We start from the raw sequence: 27,889 nt of genomic DNA, 5'->3' as shown, positions 1-27,889 counted from the left end.
GTTCCTCTTTACTTGCCCTGCTTATGCTACTGCTCCCTCTTAGGCCTCCTGACATCTTTAAATGACACCAAAACATTTCCTTGAAAGATTTTTTTTTCTCTAGTCACTGAGGTACATATTTTCCAGAGATATCTTTTTCTTCTGAGTCTTCCAGATGTTGTTTCCTTTTTCTTGGTATAAAGGACGCTTCTATAGTTCTAAATTATTTGATGACTTCCTTATTTTTTTTTTCAGGAAAACACCAGATTTCTTTTCAGATTTGATGATGAGAAGCAGATATGGCAAATGAATTACTCTTGTCCGTGCATCTGGTGAGCAAATACCCCTTCCCGAAATGCACTGGGAGGCCAGGTCACTGGGCACAGCTCCATGCCAAACCCAAGTTTCTGATAGCTCTTTGTCTAAGGGAAGTCTTCCCTCTCCTTCAGTCACCTGATTCTTTAAGACTCTTGATTAGATGTACACCCCCCCCACATGCCATACATACACACGCCACACCACACAATTGCCACGTATACACACATGCGCACACACATGTGCACACACATGCATGTACACATCACACACTTGTATCACATACACATATGCATACATACAACACACGCAAAACTCCTGCATACACATATACCACACACCACACACACACACACACACACACACACACACACACACACCATGCCACACTAGTATGCACATACACATACACACACCCCACACACAAACCACATACAACTCTCAATGTGGTACTGTTACTAGAGGACTTCTGTAAACTCATGTACCTAGCTTTTTACTTGTGGGACTGACATCACCTTGTATCGTGAGTCCACTCCTACATCCTGCCCATTTTTCCCCTGGAACTTGTATTCCTTTCCAGAAAGTAGTTAATGGGGGGATGAGTCCATTTCCCTTGCCTCGCAGCCTGGCAGTGTCTAAGGATGAGCTTCTCCTCGTCCAGTGGGTCATCAGGGTCATCAGGCCATAGATGCTCCCTCTTTCTTGCATTTTTTGTCAGTCTGGGTTTTGCAAAATGAATCTAGGTATAGCCTAGAGAGTTCCTTGGCTTGGTGTTTCTCAATGCAACCCCATCTGCCTTATAAGTAGCATCCATTCCCCTCTAATTCTGACATTAGATTGTCTGTCATGGGTGGTTTTCGATAGTAATGGGAGTTTTCATTTTTTCCCATGATTTTTAAGTGAGAAAATGGGACAGGTTGCATGGGGGGTTGTTGAGACAGGCACAATCCTGAACTGGAGGTCCATCTCGATTTTTGGCATAAGAGATTGGAAACAGTCTGTGATTTAGGAACATATTCTGACAGCGGTATGAGAATACGTTTAAAATCCTCATTAATGAATCAGGTAGGAAATATATATTTATTTAGTAAGGTGCCAACTATATGAAAAATCCCTTTCTTGTTTCTCATATTTCTGAAACTTCTTAACAGTGCATAGAGACAGAATGTCATCATTATCCAGGGACGGCGCGTTATCCTTTTTTTCCTAGGACCACTCTTTTCTAGGTCACCTGCTGCTTCAATATAGCTCTGAACAATCTAGCATGCTAACCATCTGACTCCATTCTCCTCACTAAGTCGTGAGAGAGAAAACAGCCTTGCAGCAAATTATGCCAAGCACAGGATGGAATGAAAGGAGAGGAAAAAGCCTCCTTTCCCTTTCTCCCCCGAGAGGGACAGTCATGGGGCAGGGTGGCGTTTGCATACCCAGTACATGTGTTCTGAGAGCATTTATCCTGACTCCAGCCCTCTGATAACCAGCCACGTGACTGTCCATTTCCCACTCACTGTATAACCCCCTCCTCCCCAGGCAGTTATTAGGTATCGAGTGCTCATCCACCCTCGCATGGTTATCACATGCCATGGGCTCAGGATAAACTCACAGAGCAAACTCCTTCCTCCACTTCTTTCTGCTCCCTGCTGACCCTAGCCAGCAGGACTGGGAAAAGCACGGGCTTGGAGGTCAGACAACCTTGGATTCAAAGCAGGACTGTGTCATTTTGTGTCTAATGGGCTCCTCGGATTACCATTCTGTACTCTGCAACCCCAGGGTGCGAAAGTAGCCTCTCCCTACGGTGAGACCCTGAGAGCACTGCTGGGCTTTTGAGTGTATGCCTCACTTCGGGGCACGGCCAATTCAGAGCAAGAGTATAAGAAGTTCTGCACCAACGGTACCTCCCCAGGGAGAGTCTCACTTGCGTTCCTTGTCTTCTCGGCTGCTTCTCAAATCCTCTGGCTTTTCATCCTCTCTTACATCTCCCCAACTCACCTAAGCTGCTTTCAGAAAGAAATCTGAGAAGTTAATTTCTACTAAGGTATATGTGACTGATAGGTTTTAGTACATGTCTTCTCCCTGGAACTTTTGTATTTTAGCTGAATGATTATATCCTAATTTATGGAATGGTAGACATGGGGAAGTGAGTGAGTGATATAATGTTACCGGCGGTGGGAGTTTTCTGGTGTCCAACAAAGCACACCAAGGAGGGAATTGTCTGGCTTCTCTCCCTCTGAGAGCAGCCCTCGCTCCCAGCACAGCCGTTTTAAGGCTCCGTGTAATCTTCTCCTGAACACCCTAGTCTTGGCGTAAAGCACACAAGGAGGGTGGCAAGTCAGAGATTTGGGACATACAGAAAGGAATTAGCGCCCTTAAGCCGTGATGTCCCCATCCCAGAGTGAGGCTCCACAGTGCACTTCTGTGTTCCCAGGAACAGCACAGCAGGTGGGGGTAGGGAGAGGACTGGCCTGTCTTAGGCATTTAGAGGGGAAGAAGGGGTAAAGAAAGGGGTAGGGATGCCTGCCCAGTGCTTGGAAGGATCCCCGTTAAATCATGATATCTCACATTTACTTAGGACTCAAGAATCAGACATGGTGCTAAATACGTCTCTGCGTGATTTAATGTCATTCCTGTACTGACCTCATGAAAAACGAACTGCTTCAATCTCCCTTTGACAGGTGAGGACATTGGAGCAGAAAGAAATCAAGTAAATATCTTGCAAGATTTCCCCAAAGAAAGCAGGAGAACCAGGGTTTGAACCACGAGCCCTGTCTCTGGAACCAGCTGTCAATATGTACATTCTCCTCCTTTTCTTACCGAAAGGTTAATAAATGAGTCCCAAACAGCTCGATCCCAGGCACAATTTGTACCATGTCCTGGTACCTCAATTTTGGAGGCCGCCACGCCATTCCCTCGACTTCCAGGTTGTCTATGCCTCCTTCTTTGCATTTAACCAATGCCACTTCCCTCATTCTGTCACTCACCTCTCTTCTCATGGCGGTACCTCCCTGGGCTGCTTGCACTGACATCCCTCAAGCCGAACATGGAGTTTTCCCATCCAGGTGCTGCCCCCGCCACCTGCAGGGGTCCCAGCTTTGGGGTGCTCCTGGAGCTGCAGAGATGGGCCCACCGAGTCTCTGGACTAAGAGAATAGTTGAGGCTTATGCAGCCTGCAGCAGGAAACAACCTCCAAATGGAGAGAATTCAGGCTACTCTGATCTAAAGAACCCGATGCCTCAACACACGGCCTCCACACTCATTACTAATAATGGAGGGGCAGACAGACTTATTCATGGCTTCAGCTGGGAAGTGACACGACCACTTCTGTTCATACTTCATTGGCCTGAACAAACTACATGGCCCCATCCAGAGAGGATGGGCACGAAATGGAACATAGTGAACATACGGCATTACGTCTGCCACAAGTTTAAGATAAGGCCACAAAGAATGTTCTGTAAGGCTGACTGACAATTCCCTGGTGGAGGCTCCAATGATATGAGGGTTTTCTGACTCTCTTGAATGCTTCAGAGTCTGGGTGCCTATATAATCCCAGGGGTCTGACTGGCTGCCAAAAAGAGGATTTCTTTGGGAGAAATTCCCATTTGCTTAGTCCAAGAGCACCGCTGGCTTGGGACAGAGTTGCCTTTACATTCTTGAGCTTCTTGATTTTACTGAACTAGGTATTCTTTCTCTGCTGTCTTTCAAGCAGCCCAAATTATAGGCCGTTATATCTCTGCTCTATTCTGAAGCATCAGTCAGGCAGAGGGGAACCTGCCACAAGGCAGGACGTCTGCCCTGAGAGTCAGACTCCTCTCTCTCTCTCTCTCTCTCACATCAGGTGTCCTCAATTAATCTTCCTCCAGAGAGAAGGAGCACAATGGGACTTGTCATTCGTGTTAATCAGAGCACATATCTTCACTGTGAATTGTTCCAGCCTGAGGCTTCTTTTCAGAGATGGCTGCTGCTTGCCTGAGATGGGAGGTTTGTGGTCCTAGTACCATTTCTTACGGACATGCAAGTGGTCTTATTTCCTTCAGAATAATAGCACATCTTCATTCATTTGGCTCCTGGTCTCTATGGCACTCCTTGATGCATAGCTAAAGTCACTAGGTAGCCCACCTACCCATCTAGCCCTGATCCCAGCTCTGCTTCTCTCCAGAGGCTGGTTGGAACAACTGACTGGGTCTTGGGTTGAGAACCCTGTGGACCTCCATTTGCTCAGCCTTGGAGCTCACATCCCAGCTCTGCTAAGTGGACATCTACCTCTACGTTCACCTTCCAGGGGACCTATCTTCTTTGGGAACTCTGAGCTTCGGTAGGTGGTCTAATGCACAGAGGACCTTTGAGGCAAATTTTTAGGGTTACTTCTGAAGGGCACCAGAGTTGTTGTCTTATTCTGAACCCGTGTTTCTATTTGGCTTTATGCAGAGATTCCTATAGCCTTAGCCAAGTCCTGGCACATTGCCCAATTCTAGCGGTTTCCAAAGATGCTCCCCTCCTAGCCCCCCAAGCCATGTTTCATGTTGAAATGCCCCCCTCCTCTTGAATCCTGGCTGGGCTGTGACTCATGCTTGATCAATGGAAAGTGGCAGAAGTGATACTTTGTAACTTCTCAGCCTGAGCCAAGTGAATCCTGGCAGCTTCTAGTAGGTGCTCCTGGGAACCCCGCTGCCCACCTTCAAGAAAGCTCTAGAGAGGTTGTGTGAGAAGGAGCCGGGGAACCTGCCTGAAAGATCTTGTTCATTTCCCAGTGGCCAGCCAGCATCAACATGCCAGCCATGCCATTTAAACCATTTCCACTTGAGTCCCAGACATTGTGGAGCAAAGACAAACTACCTCACTGTGTCCCGCTTGATTTCCTGACCCCCAGAAACATGAGGGGCAATAAGCTGATGTTTAACCCACTAGCACTTGGGGTTGTGTGTGACACAGTAACCAATGACCAGAAAAGGGGACACTGGTTGGTGGGAATGATGTTCCCTGGAGGTGTCCAGTGGACATTTTGCCTGGTACGTGGGACACAGTGGGTTTGAGATCCTGTTTCTTGAGGGTATTCCTATATCCAGAGGGGCCTGGGACAAAGCCTGGGACAGATGGCTGGCTTCCCAGCCAGCAGAGCAATTTTCCATTTCCTAACCATGGATGGTGCAGTGTCTCCCCAGCTCCAGGCTTTATTCAGGGAGTTCAGATCTGTGCTTTTGCCCTGGAGCCTTGACCTCCCCACAGAGATGTGAAAACCCACCTCTTCAACATGGCATCTGGATCCTCACTGTGTTCTGCAAGGCTTCAGCTCCCAGAGCTTTCTGGCCCGAGCACTTGCCCTTCATCTCTGGCACCTGGAGATTTTTTCTTACTGCCTTTGAGCTAAATCATTAATTGTCTTAATATATGTTTTTTCTTCTAGACGTTGCAATTTGGAGATGGGACAAGGATGGGCTACATAAGAGAAATCCCAGAGGCGGCTCCGTATGACATTTTAACCTGATTTTCTTATCTTCTCTCTCAAATATTTTTGGGCATTTCCCCCCTATCATGAGACTGTGCTAGCAAAACCACAAACGTGTTCTTACAAAAGATGAAAGTCATTCAGAAAAAAAAAAAAAAGAAATGATGTCCTAGATTTTTAAAGTCACAGTTGTACTCTATTGTCCCACCAGGGTAGGTCTGACAGTTGAGACTCTGTTTGCTTTGGGGACCAGCGGTGGTAACTACCAATCACGGAGGTCTCCTTCCTGCCCAGTCTGTGCTTTGTAACAACCACCCAAGAGCTGTGTCCTTAAAATCACACCCACTCGCAATCCATTTCCCCTGCAGACGACAGCTAATGGGGCCAGGCTGCTCACATGCATCTCCTAGATAATGTAGAGGGTTTTTTTCCCCCCATTTAGATTTTAATAAAACTAGCAGATGGGAATTCAAGCTGTAACATTCAGCGAGAGAATTAATATACTGAAATGTGACCCTTTGACAGATACTCAAATGAGTATAAGGCTATCAGGGCAAGTGAACGGAGAAAAAAATCATTATAGAAGGAAGGAAACTGGAAACAGAACTGAGATGATTACATAGTCCTTTGAGAAATGAATAAAGGACTCTCTCAGAAGTAATTAAGTCGCCTTGTATCCACAGGCTGTATTTTGGCTTACACACTTAACACACATTTCTGTTTAAGTTGCTCCCCTGTTCAAAGCCTCCGGTGATGCCCCAGTGCCCTGATTTCTTACCCTCCAGCTCCTGTCCCAACCCACCCCTAGCACATTAACTTTAGGTACACTTTTGAGTCACTGGGGACCTTTATAAATTGTGGAGGCCTTTCGCATACACAAAAATAGATCAAACATAACTGACATGCGTGTTAATCATCTCATTGTATGTTTACTTTTACACCCACCAGAAAGCTTCGGTGATGGATTTGAATTTTGAAAAGATCGCTCTGGCTACAATGTGAAGAAAGGACATAAAGCAAAACAATGACAAAAGAAAACATGGCAAGTAATGTAAATGGAAACGTAGAACGGGGAAATCAGGGCCTTTCAGATGGGTATCTGTGGCTTCAGACAATTAGTTAAATTAATATTACTTAAATATATGCCATATGTTAGAACTTTGCTGGGTACCCAGTGCAAGAGGAAAGAGATTGTATAAAAACAAAATGAAACAAAACATAATCCTTGATCTCCAGTGATTAACAACACAGTGGGAGAGATAATATAAACAAGCAGCTATAATACAAGGCATATTGTGAAACCTGAAATGGCATACAAATCGATTATGAGGGGGAAACAGATCAGATCACGTGGTGGATTTTTGTGGAGTAATTAATGAGGAGAATATCGTTGCCTGGGTCCCACCCTAGAGATGCTGATTTAATTGGTCAGAGTAGGCCAAGACATCGGTGCTTTTGCAAAGTCCCTGTTGAGTAAAATGTGCAGCCAGTGTCGAGAAGAGTGCTCTGTGGTCTTATCCACCAGGCAGCTGTAGGGCAATGAAAATGATGCTCTTCAAAGAAACCTGGGCCAGGTTTCAGATCTCCTAAGCAAAGACAGCAGAGAACAAAAGCTAACATTGCTTGAGCAGGTTTTGTGCTAGGCATTTCAAGAGTATTGTCTCAGTATTTCTCCCTGGCTGCACATTAATATCATCTGGGGAACTTTGAAAAAAATACTCATATATCAATTTGGCCCCAGATCAGTTGAATCAGAATCTGTGGTGTGGGGCCTGGACATTAATGTTTTTGGTTTTTTTTGTTTTTTTTTTTAAGTGCTCTTGGACTTGACTCTTCCCTGCAGGATGACTGAAAACTACTAGCGTTGGATGCTATGAAGTATCTCTAGTGCTTATATTTACAAACCCCCTCCCTCCTTTATGGAGTCCCTGTTTTCTAGCCAAGCAAGCCTACTGGCCATATTCTGAGAACACCACACACCTCCTGCTCTCCTATTTTCTAGGCCAGAATAACTCCTGGCTTATTTCTTTGGGAAATCTACCTATCATTTAAGATCCATCTCTCCCTGAAAAGCCTTTCTGATTTCTCTTACGAGAATATAATTTCACCTTCTTTGAAAATGTCTTAGCTCTTGCTTTTATGTAATTTTTTCCATGACATTTTCCTCTGCTTTGTGTCATTTCAATTAATAACTTTGATATCTCCCTGTTATACATAAGTCCCCCAGTGAAAGACTATTTCCCACTAATGCCACTCTTCTCTGCCGGCTCTAGCAGAGGGTCTTGTACACAGTAGATCCCAAATTAGTATTTCTCCCACTGAATCGGGCCACAGATCAAGAATAGCCTCTCAAAAATCTAATATCAGTCCAAGCAGAAAGGCCTTTCTCTTATTAGCTAAAGGAATCTTATTGGCTCAAGCTTCTGATTATTCATGGCCTTTGAGACTCCAATATAGGAAGTTCAGAAGGCTGTTTAGTCACTAATAGTAGAATTCAGAAATAGGCAATTCACGGACACTGGATATCTTTCTCTCCTTTCTCTGCTTTATCTCCTCTCTCCCAAGGGAGGTCATTGTATATTTAGTCTCAGGGTCTTGAGGCGAGTGCCAAAACAGGTGGGACTAGTCCTTCCCCCCATAGACCTATCAAACTTGTCAGGTTTGAGCAGAAAGTAGCTTTCCTAGGAATTCCAAGTAGAAAGGGTCTTGGATACAGGGAACTACAGACATAAGAGGGTTCCGGGAAGCTTGATCTTAGCTCCCTGTAACACTACAACAGGTGGTCTACAGGAGCTCACCTGGAGTCTCTGAAGACTTCATGAATTGTTGTAAGCACCAATAAATCAGGACATTTCCAAGACCTAGCTTATAAGGCACTGATGATAATCTCATGTTTGCCATCTGCTCATGACTCGCCACCAGTGAATAATGACCTCTCCTTTGTTTTTATCTTTCACATCTCCTGTGTGTGCTCCTCAGTGCCAGGATCTGACCGGGCAGCAAACAGGAAAAACAATTCTGGGAAATGTAGGCTTCTCCCCTGTGACTCAACGGAAAATCTAGAGAGGGGGCAGTGGTGATGAGGAATTAACAAGAGACGATCTGGACAAACTCAAGGTAACTCAAGACAAACTCATTCGTGGGAAGACAGAGAGGGGAAAATGAAGAGATAAGAATAATGTAAATGGAAAAAAGAAAGGAAGCCCAAGAAAATGTTTCTCCTGAAAAGACCGTATGCAACAAGCAGAAAGGTATCTCTGAGGAGGCCTCTGCTTGTTCCCAGGAGGTTTACAGAGTGGCTTTCTCAGGGTGAATTTGCCAGGGTGTGTGGTTTACTCCTTAGTTAAACAGGTCCAGAAACTGGGCTTCTGATCTATAGCCACCACCAAAACTCAATTTTCTGATAACAGCCTGTTCGAGGGACTGAAGTCATCACAAGGTTGCTTCATGATCATACAATCAGCGTAAGAATCAGCAGCTGGTCTTGGAGACCCCCTCCCTGCGTCCACACTAGGCTTCTGCTCCACAGGGCCACACACGCTGCGTGTTTGGTCACTACCAGATCCCTGGCACTTAGCACAAGCCTCGTGCCTAATAGATGCTCAATGAGTTTGGCTGACAGGATGGATACACAGTCATGATGAGGCCTGATGACACATCCTTGATTCAAAGGACAGAGCATCACACTAGTGACCCTGATTTAGTGTGTCTCTCTTGGGAGGGCATATAGGTCAGATTAGGTCAGTGAAGGGCATGAAGACATTTGCCGAACACTACTGGGAAGAGTGCCTTCCTATACTTCTAAGAAGCCTTCTGGAAGTTATAGTTTTTCTCCACCCACGTGAACTAATGTTCCTCAGGGGTCATTAGGAGGCATCTGCTATAGGTTGAATTGTATTTCCACAGATTTATTTGTTGGAGTCTTAACTCCCAGTACCTCAGAATATGACAGCATTTAGACACAAGGCTTTTTTTTTTTTCTCACAGCAAAGATTACTGGGTTTATTTAAACTGCATAAATAAGAATATTTTGGCAGTTACAATAAGAACTGTAGCACATATTAATATCCACAGGGATTTCAGGCTATATTACAAAGCTGTAGTCATGAAGATAGTATGGTACTGGCACAAAACAGACACACAGATCAATGGAACAGAATAGAAAACAGAGAAATGGATCCACAACTATGTGGTCAATTCATCTTTAACAAAGCAAGGAAAGAATATCCAATGGAAAAAAGACAGTCTCTTCAACAAATGGTGTTGGGAAAACGGGACAGTAACATGCAGAAGAATGAAACTGGACCACTTTATTACACCATACACAAAGATAAATTCAAAATGGATAAAAGACATAAATGTAAGGTAGGAAACTATCAAATTTCTAGAGGAGAACACAGGTAACAACCTCTTTGACCTTGGCCATAGCAACTTCTTACTAGATACATTGCTGGAGGCAAGGGAAACAAAAGCAAAAATGAACTATTGGGGCTTCATCAAAATAAAATGTTTCTGCACAGCCAAGGAAACAATTGACAAAACTAAAAGGCAACCTACAGGGGCACCTGGGTGGCTCAGTTGATTAAGCGTTTGACTTCGGCTCAGGTCATGATCTCACAGTTGATGAGTTCGAGCCCCGCGATGGGCTCTGTGCTGACAGTTCAGAGCCTAGAGCCTGCTTCAAATTGTGTGTCTCCCTTTTTCTCTGCCCCTCCCTTGCTCACGTTCTGTCTCTTTCAAAAAGAAATAAATATTAAAAAAAATTTAAAGGCAACCTGTGAAAAAGGAGAAGATATTTGAAAATGACATATCTGATAAAGAGTTAATATCCAAAATCTGTAAAGAACTTAGGACACAGGGCTTTTTAAAGAATAATTAAAGGGGCGCCTGGGTGGCGCAGTCGGTTGGGCGTCCGACTTCAGCCAGGTCACGATCTCGCAGTCCGTGAGTTCGAGCCCCGCGTCAGGCTCTGGGCTGATGGCTCAGAGCCTGGAGCCTGTTTCCGATTCTGTGTCTCCCTCTCTCTCTGCCCCTCCCCTGTTCATGCTCTGTCTCTCTCTGTCCCAAAAATAAATAAACGTTGAAAGAATAATTAAGGTAGAATAAGGTCATATGAGTGAGACCTAATTCATGTGACTGGTGTCCTTGTAAGAAAAGATTAAGACACAGACATTCATACACACAGAGGAAAGACCATGTGAAGACAGAAGAAGATGGCCATCAAAAAGCCAAGCGGTGAGGCCTCAGAAGAAACCCAACTTGCCAACAACTTCCTCTTAAACTTACAGCCTCCAGCATACTCCAGAAAACAAAATTCTGTTGTTTAAGTTACCCAATCTATGGTATTTACAGCACCCCCAGCAAATACAGCATCCCATAACCAGGATGGGGAACAAAGCTTAGGGGGTGATGCCTTCTACCATATCAGAGAGAGGGTCCTTCATGGCACCGCTGGATTGTTAAAACAGATCAAGCCCAAGGCTTATTCTGCCACTGACTTTTCCATGGACAAAAGCAAAATTGTCCTCTTTCTTGCATTAGTGTTTGAACTCTCACTTATATCCAAATACACCACTGTGCCCTTACCACCCAGAACCATGTTCCATCATAGTGAATGCTTAATAAATACTTGTTGAATGATCATAGGAAGGAATGAATAAATAAGCCATGTATGGAATTGTAGAACGTTGATCTGGAAAGCCCCCCCCCCCCCCGAGGCAGCAAGCAACAGGGGAGCGAGTCAACCTTATAACTGCATTCCATGGGTCGTTTTCCTTCGATGTGGGCCTGAAGCCAGATACTACCATTATGAAGTGACGGCGCTAATTCATAAAGGTGTCGGCACTCATTACAGCAAAAGTGTTTAATTACTAAACAATTATCTAAAGATGTAAAAGTTCCTCTCACTTTTTACAACTGGGCATTTCTGATTAGAAGCACAGGGCTACTAGAACCAGATCACTTTGGCCTCTTACGCTCAACCAGCTAACATCTTCATTTTTAGAGATGGGAAAACAAAGGCTTAGTGAGGGTAAGTACCTTTCCCAGGTCACCCAGTGTGCTAATGGTGGCATGAAAGCAGGGAACAAAAAGAAATACAAAAGAAGGAAAAGCTTTCGTAGGAGAAGAGTTCATTCTTTTTAGTCAAATTATTCACATAGTGATAGGACAATATCTTCTTTTCCTGCTCAAAAGAAACTGATTTTCTTTACAAACATAGACTTTTCTTTTCAGAGTAGGGAACAATGATGGCATTGTGTAGCCACTGTAGCAATAATCTAAATGAAAAGCATGTGGATTTATTCAGATGTTAGCCAATTAGGCAACTTTTGGAGGAATAAGTGAGTCATAGAGTAGAAAGATTTTGTGGTATTAAGTAGGAAAGAGCACACAAATATCAGAAAAAAGCTACATAAAAAACACTTTAGTTCAGAAATGTACTTCAATTTTAAGCAGTGTATTTTGTGTGTGTGTGTGTGTGTGTGTGTGTGTGTGTGTGTTTTAGGAATGCTTTACAATATGGCATAAAAGGTGAGAGAGGAACCAATAAGATATTAAATGAGTTCCAAAAAAAGAAATACTAAAAATTGACAGAAATGAAAGGCACTAGGCAATATAAAACATATTTTGAAACTAATTGTTGGAAAAACAACTTTTAAGAGACTTCAGAAATGATAAAAAGTAGAGGTAATGCTGCTAATAATGGAATCAAAATCAAATCTGTGATTAGGAAAAGGTTAAATAGTTCTTCCAAATGTAGAGGAATAGGACCAAGATATTTAAATGATAAGAAAGAAAAACCGGAGTTACTGACATACGGATAGTTAGCATTCCTGAACAAAAGATCAGAACAAAGGAGATAATCAATATTCAGACATAAATAAAGTGAGCTAAGAAATCACTTTATCTGCAGATCAAGAGCTTACTTGGCCGAGAGCAGAACTGATCAAATAGACCAATAAATAGATATAACCAGAAAAAGGTATGGAACCACAAAGAAAAAAAAATCTAGAAACAAACAAACAAAAATTTGATAACCTATAAAAGAAGAAATCCCTGGCTGACTTTAGACTTCTCCTTTGTAACATATATTGCTGGGAATCTATGGAGTAACATCTATGGAGATCTGAGCTGTGAGTTAAAAACTTCTCCCCCCCGTCTATATTGTCATTGTTGAGAAGGTGAGAGAAAGACTTTTTCATAAACGCCAGGTGTCTGAGACTCCTCTTCAGGTACCAAACCTGAAAGGAGAAGGAATCATAACTCAAAGTACTTCAGAAAACTGTGAGCTGTATCAAATACAGGGGCCAAGAATGAGGAAACCAACTGCTGGTGAGCACAAAACATTCCAACATAGAAATACTTGTTGATAATTGTAAACATCAACACAAAATGAAGACGAAGGCCATAAAAACATTTTTAAAGATAATATTTTACTAAAATGTTTGGTCCAGTGTTTGTCAAATAAATGCAATAAAAATAAAATAGATGAAGTTAATATCAAATAAATTTGGAGCCGAGTGAATAAACGAAACTAAAAGGATTGTGTGTGTGTGTGTGTGTGTGTGTGTGTGATGTTAAGCACACAAACCTATATTAAAGATATACTAGTCAGGAGCCTTTAGGAGCCAAATAATAAAATGTTAAAACTTATAAAATAAATGTTGATTAAAAAGTATTAGGAGAAAATGAAAGTATGAAAGTTTGTAACAGCGCTTTTTAGTTACCCATGACGTATCAAATAGATCAGAAATACATGAAAATAAAGAATATTTGAGGGCTATAATTAATATGGGAAAATTCAAAAAGATAAGCACAAAGAACACACTGAGAGACTGAATATACAAATGGACAATGATCAGACTGTATATAAACGTAGAAATCTGACCCACAACCTGCAGCAACCAGCCCAGGAAGCCAACTTATTATCTATCTGTAGCAACCGGTCCAGAAAGGCAAGCAATAATCACTGTAGTAATCCACTCCAAATAGCCAGAATTTGGTTAAAAACTGACAACTTTTCTAATTTTTGACCCTGTTTCCAACTTAGAGCCAAAGAGAGAAAGTCAAATATGCACGGCTACCCAATGACATAGGATGCCATGCTTCCACTTAACCTGCCTATGGCTTCCCATGCCAGTAGCCTCCCATGAGGGCACAACTGAAGCCTTCCCTTTTTTCTATATAAAGCTTTCCCGCCCTTCTGCTCATCTTCGAGTCTCTGCCAACAGAAAGGATGGTGGCAGACTCCCCAGCTCTAGCAAGCTCTGAGTAAACAATTACCGCTTGCTCTCATTCAGGTGACTTTCTCTTATTCCCAACAACATTAATCATTACATCCTATTTTTTATAGTATACGTAAAATATTTTTCAAAAGAAATGATTGCACGTTAGACCTCAAAGATACTCTTAATAAATTCCAAAAACCAGGGATCCTTCCGAAAAATACTCTTTGACGGCAAGGCAAAAACACTAAATGTGAATTATAAAATGTTAAAGAAAATAGAAAGTCACCTAGACAATAAAAATAAAAAAAACCCCAAAACCACCAAACGGTTATTGTGTGAAAGGAGATATAAAAACTTCAAAACTAAAGTGTTGGAAATGAAAATAGTAACATAATGTCATACACAAATTTATGAATTCAGAAAAAATTCATAGTCTTAACATTTTCATTATGAATGAGAATTACAAGTAATGTCATCAATATGGCAACACATGTTATTCCTGACTTCTCCCTCACAAGAAGACAAACTAGCAGTTGTCCATACACAAGATACAATTATGAAGCATCCTGCTGGAACACAGAGGCCAAGAAGGGCTGCTTTAGAAGGGTAAGAAGAGTAAATAAACTCTGGCTGCATCACCCCTCACTCAGGAAGGCACAACACCACATCAGCAGGACCCCTCTTGGACCTACAGTTTCTCTAGGGGGAAAAAAAAAAAGATCGCTAGAGAGGTCTGCAAGTCCAGTCAAAATATATTTTAAAATTCATACAATTTAAAAGCCAAAAAGAAATGATCCATTTAAATTATGGGCGTGGGACCTGAATAGACATTTTTCCAAACAAGGTATTCAAATGGCCAATAGGTTCATGAAAAGATGCTCAAATCACTGATTATCAGGGAAATGCACATCACATCCATGAGGTATCATCTCACACATGTTAAACTGGTTATTATCAAAAGATAATAGATAACAAATGTTGGCGAGGATGTGGAGAAAAGAGAATCCTTGTGCATTGTTGGTGGGAATGCAAACTGGTGCAGTCACTCTGGAAAACAGTATGGACGTTCCTTAAAAAATTAAAAATAGAATTACCATATGATCCAGCAATTCCACTCCTGGCTATACACCCAAGGAAATGAAATCTCCATCTTCAAGAGATATCTTAACCCCCATGCTCATGGCAGCATTATATATAATAGCCAAGACTCAGAAACAACTTGTGTTTGTTAACAGATGAAAGGGATATGTGTGTGTGTGTGTGTATGTGTGTGTGTATGCCTAAGACAGTAGATTTTGAAAGTTCTTAACACACACGAATTGTAACTATATGCGGTGATGAATATTAACTAAACTTATTGTGGTAATCATTCCACAGTATAAACATATATCATTACTTTGTCCACCTTAAGCTTACATGTTATATGCCAATTTTATCTCAATGAAGCTGACAAACTTTTACAAGTAAATAAATAAGCAGAATTAAAATAAATAAATAAATGAATTAAGTACACAACTCAAAAATACAGGAAAAAAGTGAAGAAATAGGCATAGGCAGGTCATAGTGAGTTCCACCTACGACCTTGAACACCTCAACACCCCTGGTCTTACTTCTCTTCCCTTGCTGAACCTCTCAATTTTCTCTGTTGTCAGATAATTAACCAGAGGTTTTAAGGGTGGAGAGTTCCTTAGTTCATTAGTAAATTGCTCTCCAAGAAGTGCTTTGAGGCAAAGCTAATTTTCTATACTAATATGATAAGATTTGGCCCTATCAGAAAAAGGAAGTTATTTGAATGTGTGCCAAAAAATATGTTTTCTATCTTTCCTTTGTTGAACTCAATGGGAGTTATTCTCATTAGCTCCTCTTCTTTATTGCGTTTGAATAAAACAGACAAGTCAGTCTTGAAGATGATAAATGACTAATAAATTTTAATTGGCACTTTAGCTCATAAGATATAAACAGTCATTAAATTCATCCAGAAAATTGTTAGAATGGAAGTGCTAAAAATTGCAGAATGTGCCAAAATAGCAGCTTCAGTAGCTTCTGGTTTCCTTCCATTCTTAAGACTAATCCTATAACCAAAGGTCCTAATGGAATTTATAGAAAAGAATTAGTTAAGGTTTTTTTGGAAGGGGTCTGAAATGTGGAGAGGAAGTAAGTTAAAACATATGAAAACACACAGATCAATAGTATAGTATGGAAAGCCCAGAAATAAACTCCCTACTCATATACGGTCAATTAATCTCTGACAAAGGAGGCAAGAATATTCAATGGGGAAAAGGCAGTTTCTTCAATAAATGGTGTTGGGAGAACTGGACAGCTACATGCAAAAGAATGAAACTGTCCACTATCTTACACCATATGCAAAAACAAATTCAAAATAGATTAAAGACTTGAATGTAGGACTGAAACCATAAAAGTCTTAGAAGAAAACACAGGCAGTAAACTCTTTGACATCAGCCTTAGTGATATTTTTTTGGACCAGGATTTGCCAGCAAGAGTAATCAAAACTAAAATAAAATGGGATCACATCAAACTGAAAAGCTTTTGCATAGCAAAGAAAACAACCAACAAAACAAAAAAGGAACCTATTGAAGGGAAGAAAATATTTGCAAATGATATATCTTGATAAGAGGTTAATATCCAAAATCTATAAAGAGCTTACACAACTTAACATCAAAAACAAATAAATAATGTGATTAGAACATGAGCAGAGGACTTGAATGGACATTTTTCCAAAGAAGACATCCAGATGGCCAACAGATACATAATAGATGCTCAACATCACTCATCATTGGGGGAATGTAAATCAAGACCACAATGAAGTATCACTTCACACCCGTCAGACTGGCTATAACAAGTGTTAGCAAGGATGTAGAGAAAAGGGAGCCCTTATACACTGTTACTGGGAATGACAACTGATGCAGCCACTGTGGAAGACAGTATGGAGGTTCCTCAAAAAATTAAAAATAGAATGACCATATGATCCAGGAATTCCATTACTGGTTATTACCCAAAGAATATGAAAACCCTAGTTCAAAAAGATACGTGCATCCTTATGTTTCTTATGTTTATTGCAGCATTATTTTCCATAGCCATATTATGGAACAACCCAAGTGTCCATCAATAGATGAATGGATAAAGATGTGAGATCTATCTATCTATCTATCCATCTATATCTAACTATCTGTATTTATCTATCTATCTAGACAGATAGATCTATATACAGATAGATCTATCTATCTATATATATCTATATATGATCTCTCTATATCTCTCTATCTCTGTCTCTATCTGTATATAATGAAATATTACACAGCCATAAAAAAGAATGAAATCTTGTCATTACACAACATGGATGGATCTTGAGGGTATTATGCTAAATGAAATAAATCAGGAAAAAGACCAATACCTTAATGATTTCACTTACATGTGGAATTTAAAAAACAAAACAAACAAACAAAACAAAATAGAAAACAGACTCATAAATATGAGAAACAAATTGTCAGTTACGAGAGAGGGGAAGACCTGAGGGCTGGCCAAATAGGTGAAGTAGATTTTAAAAAGGTATAAGCTTCCAGTTATAAAATAAATAAGTCATAGGAATATAGACTATAGCATAAGGAATATAATCAATAACATTGTAAAAACTTTGTATGGTGACAGTAGGTGAGTAGACTTATAGTGGGGATCATTTTGTAATGTACAAAAATAACAAATCATTATGATGTACACCTGAAACTAATAGGGTATTATATTTCAGTTATACTTCAATAAAAAACATAGATATGCAAAATTAAAATACTTCTTCTATTCAAATTTTCTGATAAATGATGTGTTCTTTGTTTTCACAAATGTATGAGTACTGCTATGGTTATTGTGGAAGACAAAGACAAATTAAGTTTCTTCTCCAATACACTGGCTAAAGTAGAAGAAAATTCCCCCTTTTAAATAAGCAAATTATACTTGGATAGGTACATAAGTATCATCAACAGATGAACAGAGAGGACCCCTGCCTTCAAGGAACTGGGTATGACTCTATAACTAGTGCAATCAGCAAGGCTTTTGTTTTCAGGGAACTTCTTGAATAAGACTCAGTATGGATCTATTTTGGTGGCTTCTAGAGCATTTGTCTCCTGAAATTTTTCCATCATCTTTTAGTCCTGGGGGAACTAAAAGGACATCAGCCAATTTGAAAGACTTAAGAGTGTCTTTCTTTCATAGAAGTCCACTTCTATAAACTCTTATAAAAAAATAAATAAATGCTCACAAGATTTAATCATGAGACTATTCATTGCATAACTGCTAATAAAAGCCAAAACTTGGGTGGGAGGGATGCACACAGTCAACAGTAGGATTTTATCGACTTAACGGGACAATCATCCAAAGGGTCAATGTAGTATACGGAGAGCGTGCCAAGATAAAAGGTTAGAAGAAGATAGTATGACACTCTGGAGGAGGCATTCTCAAAGCAGAGGAATAGCTAGTCAAACAGATTCACTGTCTAAACTTCTCAGTTCTCTATGGAAATTAAAGTATGGAAGATAAACTATACCAGAAGACTGCCACATACCTCTATTCTCTCATTTTTCCTTATGAAAAGGAATCTAGTTTTATTCTGGCCAATGGACTCAGGTGAAAAACCAACAAAAGCATTTATTCTTCTTCAATTAGAGATGGTTGATGAAACACAAGCAAAAATTAATGGGTGTGAGTTCTGGGAATGTCAGCTAAGAGACAGACAGATAGCTGGCATGGACCCTCCTCTCTTCCCTCTTTCTTCCCCTCTTCCTTCCTATTGACTAGACTTTGTGCACGATGGCTGGAGTTCTAGCAGCCATCTTGAACCAAGAACACTCCATACCATGAAATGACCTTGGGGATGGAAGTCCTTTAATAGAGTAGAAACACAGAGGTACATGATTCCCGGTGATGTGGAAAGACAATATGAGCCCTGGACTGCCCACCTCAAGAATTCTTTACATAAGATAAAAATAAATCCCTATACACTTAGGCCACTATTATCTGGATTTTATGCTTGTGTGGCTGAATTTAATTCCAACTGATTTACCAACTAAATAAATGAAAGATGAAATGGAAATCCAAAAGTTTTTCAAAGAATCACTCAAGCCTACTTGAGTCGCTAAGTAGGTGGCTATTGTCAACAAGTGAGTGATGATGGAAATATTATTTAATGAATGGCATTAGTATTGCCTTACCAAATAATAAGTATTAGAGCACATTTTTCTCCCTCAAAAAAAGCCAGGTACAGTGTTTGGATTTATTTTCCAAATATTTGTGCCATTTATGATGTCGGTTGAATCTGATGATTTAAGAATATGTTTATATGAAAAACTTTGGCCATCCTTCAAAGCAACATTTGAGAGCCAAAGGCACATCTGAGCTAAGTATACTGTCCTGAATAAAAGAGTAGAGCAGTTGAGGGTTGCAATGAACTTCAGGCCTTTTGCAGAACTTTCACTCTTTTAGTAAGTGACTCAAAGGATTTTAAATTATCCCATTCATTTCATTTGGATGAATGAAACAACCATAGTGGTACATTAGCAGCTAGCATTTATTGAGCAATTACTATGTGCCTTGCACTGTATTAAGCACTTAATTGATATCGTCTCATTTACTCCTCTCCACAACTCTGAGAAGCATCCTTACTTTTTGGATTAGGAAACTGATATTCAGAGAAATTGCCTTTTCCAAAGGCACAGAGCTAGGAAGTACAATTGCTGAGACTCAAGCCCAAGTCTGAATAACCTAAAACACTGGCAAAACAAAATGCTCACCCAAAGAGGTGAGTTTGTGGAAATTTTTATCAATTTAAAAGAGGGGTTTTATACAGTGGTTGATAGAATACTTTGAAAAGATCAGATCTCCATTCAGAATGTTGATTAAAATAGAAAGGTAAAAATTTGCCAGATCTAGCTCTTCCTAAACTTTGGAACCATCACATTTGGTTTGCCTTTATGTAAATTCCCCAAGGGATCAGAAATAGAAAAGTTTGAAATGGGTGAAGTTTGTCTTCAATAACACTGGCCACTTCCCCACTCCCTGCCATCCACTGCCCTCAGGGCCCTTCTCTTTCTATGAGCTTTCAGAATTTCATTCCGTACTGGGAAGCAACGAGCAAAGTGAAACGTGGGATATGTTTTCAGAGTATTTTCACTTTAACTGAAGTCCAAGAACTGGTTATGCTGTGACAGACATTTTAGCCAATGTCAACAGGTTTGCAAGGCGTTGGGATGGGACAGGAGGATTCCTGGTGTCCCATCCTGCATGGGCAGTTGTCACTAGTTCCGGTCCTGGGACTCACTGTGCAGACTGGAAATCCAGCCAACTGGTCAGATACAGATAGTTTTAACTTTATCACAAGCACTTTCAAAATCCTTTGAAGTTTATATTCAGCTCTTATGTTCTCCTGCCTCTAATGACTTCTATGCTCTGGCTTGGCCAATTTCCCTCATTTATTAAATACATTGGCACCAGGCTCTCCATTTTGCTCCATCCAACCAGCTTCCCATTGTCCTGAGGTGTTTAAGTATGCCCACGGATCACTCACCCACACATAGGCCTCTTGGGAAGCCCATCCTGTAATGATTAAAAGTTCACGATTGGAAGAAAGACTACCTGAATTTGAATATTTTGTCCACCCTCACTGCATGACCTAGGGCAAGGTCTGAATATCTTTGAGCTTTAATTTCCATGCCTGTAAAAAGGGGATTATGGCAGGGCTAGGTCATGGGGCTATTGTGAGGATTAAAGAAAATAATCTACACAAAGCATTTAGTATGTAGCCTGGTACATGGTGAGCATTTAATAGAATTTAGCTTCTCTTATGGTGGCCCTGTTTGCTAATGACTTTCTCTGTGACTCCACTTTAGCTCCCCGATACAAGGGAGACACTGAGTTATATCACCTCTGTAACATTCACCAGAGGATACCTTGATTGTTGAACACACACTCGCTGCTTTCCAGGCCTCTTCTTCAGGGGCTCTCACTAAACCCACCTCAAGACTGTGTGGCCACCTGTCATTCCTTGACTCTCCACTATCTCTATACTTTTCTGACCTGTACTGCTTTCATTTCCTTCTTTAACAAAATTTTTTTAATGTTTATTTATTTTTGAGACAGACAGAGATAGAGTGTGAGCAGGGGAGGGACAGAGAGGGAGACACAGAATCTGAAACAAGCTCCAGGCTCTGAGCCATCAGCACAGAGCCCAATACGGGGCCTGAACTCATGAACCACGAGATCATGAGCTGAGCCAAAGTCTGATGCCTAACCAACTGAGCCATTGAGGTGCCCCTTCATTTCCTTCTTTAATCAGGGTCTCTGTGGCCCAACATTTGTATCACGCTCTTGAAAAGAAGTTCAACTTCCTTGCTTTGTTGTGTTCCCCTGTTACCAGCAAAACATGGCCATGGGCTAATTTAAGTATCTGTTTTCTCATTCTTACACCTTGGGACTTTTGCATAAAAGGCGATGGTGGACTGAACCAAGCTAGCATGCTAGAGGATAAGCTCAAGGTAAAGCCTGAACATCTTAGCAAGGCATCCAAAGCTCCCATTTATTGTTTATGGCCATGCCTTATTTCTTTCATCCAAGACCTCCATCCCCCCATACCATGTTCCACACATTCCGGGTCACCTGTCATCTTCTAATGCACCTAGCTTTTCCCTCTGTTATAATCTGAATGTGCCTCCCCAAAATTCATATGTTAGAGCCCCAGCTCGGATGTGGACGTGGCTGTATGTGTCGATAGGGCCTTTGTGGAAGGGGTTAATGTTAAATGAGGTCATAAGGGGAAGGCCCTGATCTGACAGGATTCATGTCTTTATTAGAAGAGATACCAGAGAGCTTGCTTTCTCTCTGTCCATGTGAGGACATAGTGAGAAGACAGCCCCCTGCAAGCCAGCAAGAGAGCTCTGACCAGAACCTGACCATGCTGGCGCCCTATCTCAAATCCCCAGCCTCCAGAACAATGAGGAAATATGTGTCTGTTGTGTAAGCCACCCAATCTGTGGTACTTTGTTGTGGCACACTGGGCAGACTAAGACATCCCCTTCTTGATGCCAAGAGGAAAACACCTATAAGGTGTTATCATTCCTTTCCTTTCCTTTATGTGATTATCATTATGCAAATGTCTTGGCCTCACAGGGAAACACTAATAATAGCAGCATCTTCATGTGAGAACAAGTCATTCATGCGGAGGTTAACCTAGCAGCCTTTGCTTTAATACCACCCTGACAGGGCCAGTGTCTTGTCTGATGTTTCCTCATATAGAGAAGCCTGGTACACGTTCCTCTGAAGGAAAAATCTTAGTGACAGGCAGATACGAATGTGTGCTGATTTTGACTTTTCTCCTTAATCTTACTGGTCATCTGATAATCACGTATACTGGGTTATATGGATTAGGCTTGATTTCATTGGGAAATTTCCTTTATATTTTCATTTGCATTATTATTATTCATGAGGCATATAATGACTCAGTGTTTTGGTTTCAGTAGTTCCATATAATGGTTTATAATTTTCAAGTTATAATAAAAGCCCTAACATAGCATTTATTTGCAAGAGACTACATTTTATTTTATTTTATTGAAAGAGTTTTTTAAATGTTGATTTATTTTCGAGAGAGAGAGAGGGAGCAAGCAGGGGAGCAGAGGGGCAGAGAGAGAGGGAGACACAGAATCCGCAGCAGACTCCAGGTTCTGAGCTGTCGGCACAGAGTCCGATGCGGGGCTTGAACTCAACGAACCGTGATATCATGACCTGAGCCAAAATCAGATGCTTAAACAACTGAGCCACCCAGGTACCCCAAGAGAATGCATTTTAAAACTTTGACAAACATGTGACTTATCTAAACCGTTATAAATGTTAAGCTCCCCATCTTGCTTTCACTCTCCCCAACCCCACGCAAAAAGCTTGATGTTCCCTTCACATATTGAAAATGGGATTCATACTATGGGCTGGGCTAGAATTTTATGATGGTGCAAGCTTTTCAAATTCTGATTTTAAGATTTTATATAACAGCAGTTGTAAACCAGTGGCCCTTAGGACAAATCTGGCCTGCCAGAGTGGTTTGTTTGATTAGTATCCCATTTGACAAGAATTGAGTTTGAATGCCTGTAGGTGGGGCATGCATTCTCCAGTTCCCCTGGGTGTCCATCTTTTCCTGTCCCTTCCCTGGGCTCTTTCAAACATTTGCTTCTGAAGGCATTTGAGACTGCAACTCCTGCTCTATATTGAGGAGCTGTGTTTTTTAAATAAAACATTTACTGATATAAACTACGTAAAGTGCACAAATAATTATATAACTTGGTGAATTATCACAAAGGTACACACCTGTGTGACTACAATCAGCATCACCAAAAAGAACATTAATAGAGCTAGAGTCCTCTTGTCTTCACTCTGTTCCCCTAAAGCAAGTGCTAAGACAAAGATGTGGGCACCCGAGCTATGAGAAGCACAGTGAATATCCGGATTTCCGACATATAAATATAGCTTCATAAGCTATCTTTTGGTTTGTGCGTCCTTGTTTTATTATTTTTCATTCTTTTACTTTCCTTCTAATTTTATTTCTTTCTGTATCATTATTTTTAAGGTATACATCTCTTACAAGCAGATTAAATAAAGTAGGTATGTCTTTTTTAAAACTATTTTTAATGTTTATTTATTCTTGAGAGAGAGAGAGCACAAGCGGGGGAGAGGCAGAGAGAGAGAGGGAGATACAGAATCCGAAGCAGGCTCCAGGCTCTGAGGTGTCAGCACAGAGCCCGATGTGGGGCTCGAACTCAAAAACCGTGAGATCATGACCTGAGCTGAAGTTGGACGCTTAACCAACTGAGCCACCCAGGCGCCCTATAAAGTAGGTATGTCTTAAATCTACTCTGACCATCTTATTTTACACTAAATGCAATTACCAATATATTTGAGGTGACATGTATCAGCTTATTTGCCCTACCTATTCTAATAATTCTAATATTTTTCTCTCAATTTCTTTTAGATTAATTATATAGAATACATGCATATTATATACAAATATGTACATCTATATGTATGTGTATATTTTAAATATTTCACTTTACATGTTTTCAACTGCTAGTATTATGCATATTTATAATTTGGGGATTACCCTATAGGTTTCAATATCCCCCTTGACTTCTTAATATCTGACACGAATTAATGCTTCTACTACATCCAAAACAATTCAAGGAACTTAAAGTTCTTTAACTCCCCAAATCCCTTTATTTTGTTTCATTGTTATGACGTATATTTTTTTCACTATTCTTTGTTTTAAATTCTGTATTATTAAAACTTTTCTAATGTATGTAAAAGTAAGGAGAATAGTATGAGAAGTTCAAAGAATCCAATGTACTCACCACCAAGCACCAACAAAAATCAGTTTTGTCCTTTATATCCCTACCTAACCATGCCCTCAAATTATTTTGAGGCCAGTCTAAGATGTGTTATCAATTTACTTGCAAACATTTCAGTATGTACCCTTTAAAAGATAAGGATTCTTTTAAAACATGAGATAAACCATGAGTTGACACACATACTTTCTCAATTCAAATTCAATATGGGAATTTTACTTAAACTCATTATTTTCATGTGTTTCAATTCTCTTTATATTTATTTGATTGTTTTCTGATCTGTTGACCTTTATGGTGCTTTATGCATCTGAGTTTTGATGTCTTTCAGGGTTTTGGGGAAACTGTTGGTCATTATATCTTGAGATATTATTTCTGTCCATTCTGTCTTACCCTTTTGTGGGAATCCTTTTCACTGAGCCCATATGTTTCTTACCTTCTGTCTGAATTGTCCATCCTTTTGTTTTTTCATGCTTCAATCATTGTTTTCTGACCTATATTCTAGTTTAATAATTTTCTCTGCAGTTACATCTAATTTGCTGCTACACCCATCTATCGTATTTTTACCTTGGGTTATTTTACATTTTTCAGTTTCTAAACTTTCAGAACCTTGGCAAAATTTCCTCTCTGAGAACTCTTCACTTAAAATGGCCCTGATCTGACACCTTGAGTTTTTCCAGAAAGAATTAACAAATAAACAACAGACATGAATATTCATGAGAAATTAAGCCCAGGTTATACAGCAGACTATGGATTAGACTAGAATACACAACTTTTCTCCTTAACAATAGATGGTGATATTTCAATGATTCATTTGTTGATTATTTTTGTAACACTTTAAATTCCAAGCTGATATCCTTGCCGCCTCTAAGTTCTTACATTCTAAAAAAACTCACATCTCTGTAGAATGTGGGTTACAACACAGTAATTAAGGAAATTTAATGAAAGTAAGTTATTACATCCTCATCCAGGGATTTTGCATTTCAGCTTTTGCTGGATGATCCTGATTATCCTTTATTCCTACAGTCAGGAGTGAAAAGTGTGGCTCCTGTTTGCAGGAAAGATTGAAGGAGTTTTCTTCCATCATAAGCATCACCTCTGTGACACACAACCTTCTCTCCTCATGTCTGTATTTCTCAGTAGTGCCTTTGTTTTTCATCCTGGTCTCTGTAGCCCAGCTTAAGCAGATGGGCTTGCTACACTTTTTTTAGGAAGATATGGGAGAATGTCAGGCTATCAACAACGTTTAGCTAAGTTTCTCCTCTAAGTTACGGTGCCATATTTTTCCCGTATTGTGGCTCAAGACTAAACCCCACAGCCAGTGCTGCAATGGAGAGTACAGCATAGGTTGAAATGTACCAAACAGTCCATTCTGATGGTCATCTACCATTGCTTCTTGTTAGCACTTAATTTTTTTTTTTTTTTTTGCATTTTCCCTATAGTCTGATTGAAATTAAAGTCATATCACAGCCATCTTGTTCCCAGAGCTCAGGAGTCCAAGCCTGTCTTAGGCTGGACCTTCTAGGAATCCCATCTGTCCACTCTCTTCTTTGGCCTGTAGAATAGGACTCTCTCCTTGATTATGTTTTCCTTTCGAGCATGACCCCTACCAATTTGGGCTCTACCCATCTCTGTGGGAGTCTTTATTTCACAGATCATTTTTAAACTTGAGAATATTTCACCATTCACCCTCTAAGTGTGATGCATTCACACTTCAACTATACTGGCCATTTCCCAAATCCGTATTTAAACATCCCGATCCCAGATATTATCTTCTGTCCTTATACTGTACCCACCAGTGGTGTTACATATAACTTATATTTCCAAAGCAATGTCCACAGACATAAATCTGCAAAGTACTTGAGACTTCACATTTATTATTGAATACAGATGATTCTGGTCCATTTTCTGGGATATATTCTCTTTTTTCTCTTGTTTTAGAGAGAGAGGGAGAGAGAGAGTGGGGGAGGGGAGACAGAGAGAGAGAGAAAGAGAGAGAGAGAGAATCGTAAGCAGGTTCCATGCTCAGTGTGGAGCCTGACACAGGGCTGGATCCCATGACCCTGGGATCATGATATGAGCTGAAATCAAGACTCAGATGCTTAACCAACTGAGCCACCTAGGTGCCCCTAGGATACATTCTTTAAGCTCATAATATGGTATGATATTGTATTATCACCTTAGTGAACTATGGAGGCTGCTGCGTAGAGGAAGGGTGGAACCCTAGAGAACCCCTTGGTGGCACTAATAATGGTATTTTCAAGTGTGTTGTAGAGTGAATTATTTTTACAATGGAGTCTTGTGGATGTACAGATGTGTTAAAACTTTCTGAAAGAAAAATTCACACGTGGGTTTTTTTTCCCTATAGAAATCAGTCTTAAATTTGCCAATGCCTTTTGGACTCGATAGTATGCCATTTCTGTTGGTAAAAGAATTGAAAGGAAGGAGCCATAGGAATTTGGAAACAGCTTATTCTCTCCCACCCACACAGTTACTTACCTGTGATAGCCAGCTGAGTCACAAAAAAGGTCATTCTTGACTTCTTCTTCCTCCTCCACGTAGAGAACAGCACCATGGAGTTTCCAACAATGGTGAAAACAAACAGGACCCACAGAGTTATCAACTGTTCAGTCTGTGAGAAACAAAGCAACACAAAACCAGCGTACTAGTGAGGACCAGGGTACTTTACAGAATGCAAATCTCAGGCTTTGTTCCTGGAATGTCTTCCTCTTGGTGTTGAATCCTCACCTGTCAAAGCTCTACCCTCAAGAGAACAGAGACGCAGTGGTCTTTATTTACAATGATAGCAGTGGAAATTGATGCAACCTTAAGAAATCTATTTGGAAATATACATCAGGAGACAACAAAATGTATATATATTCTTTGGCCAAGCGATTGTTTAAGTCTACGTGAAAGAATTCAAGGTGTGAAAAAAAAATACTATGATAGAAAAGATGTGGATATTTATTGTAAGAATAAATTGCTAATTGTTCAAAGATAACAAGAGAAGTAAATGAAACACTTCAATTCAGTGAACGATTATGTAACTATTAACAATGAGGACCAGGAAGATTATGTAGTGACATTAAAAATGCTTATACTATAATGGTAAGTTGAAAAACATGATACAATTATATATTGGGTATGATTATAACTGCAAAATTCTACATGTGAAGAAAGACTGAAGTATACTAAAATGCTAAGATGGGTTATTTTAGGGTAGTGTGATTATGGGCTATCTTATTCTTTTTCATTTGACAGAATTTTATAATACAGTAATATTAAAGTTCCACTGAGTAATGTATAAATAGTAAATAACAGAAAAATGAGGAATGCTACTCATTTAAAATGCCAAGTCTCTTGCAAGGAATTTTCCATGATTTCTTCAAGTGAAGCTTTCCATCTGTTTAAAATCCATGGCCCAGAATAAGCAGAGGCCCAGGGCACTGGGGCAGCCTGGACACAAGAATAAAGCAGAGCAAGGCCATGGGTGGAAAGCATGGGGCCAAGGGGATCCAGAGGCAAGCTTGAGGTCAAAAGCCAAG

At 40.3% G+C, this 27,889-nt stretch overlaps 1 protein-coding gene across 2 annotated transcripts in view; it reads right to left on the bottom strand.

The window, feature by feature from the left end:
• The window catches only part of NPSR1 (neuropeptide S receptor 1), a 151,890-nt gene that overhangs the window by 96,373 nt on the left and 27,628 nt on the right, over window positions 1-27,889 (bottom strand). For both annotated transcript variants that reach the window (XM_047097299.1, XM_047097300.1), the window contains exon 2: window positions 26,844-26,976. In XM_047097299.1, the coding sequence (XP_046953255.1) occupies window positions 26,844-26,976 (133 nt within the window). The remainder of the gene's footprint in view (window positions 1-26,843; window positions 26,977-27,889) is intronic.

The sequence above is a fragment of the Lynx rufus genome, unplaced genomic scaffold (genome assembly GCF_022079265.1).
Source record: "Lynx rufus isolate CCGP_SWC_20201006 ecotype Redwood Valley unplaced genomic scaffold, mLynRuf1.p SCAF_4, whole genome shotgun sequence".
NCBI lineage: Eukaryota > Metazoa > Chordata > Mammalia > Carnivora > Felidae > Lynx > Lynx rufus.
The sequence above is the reverse complement of the archived record's forward strand: the minus strand, read 5'-3'. Positions and strand labels throughout refer to the sequence as shown.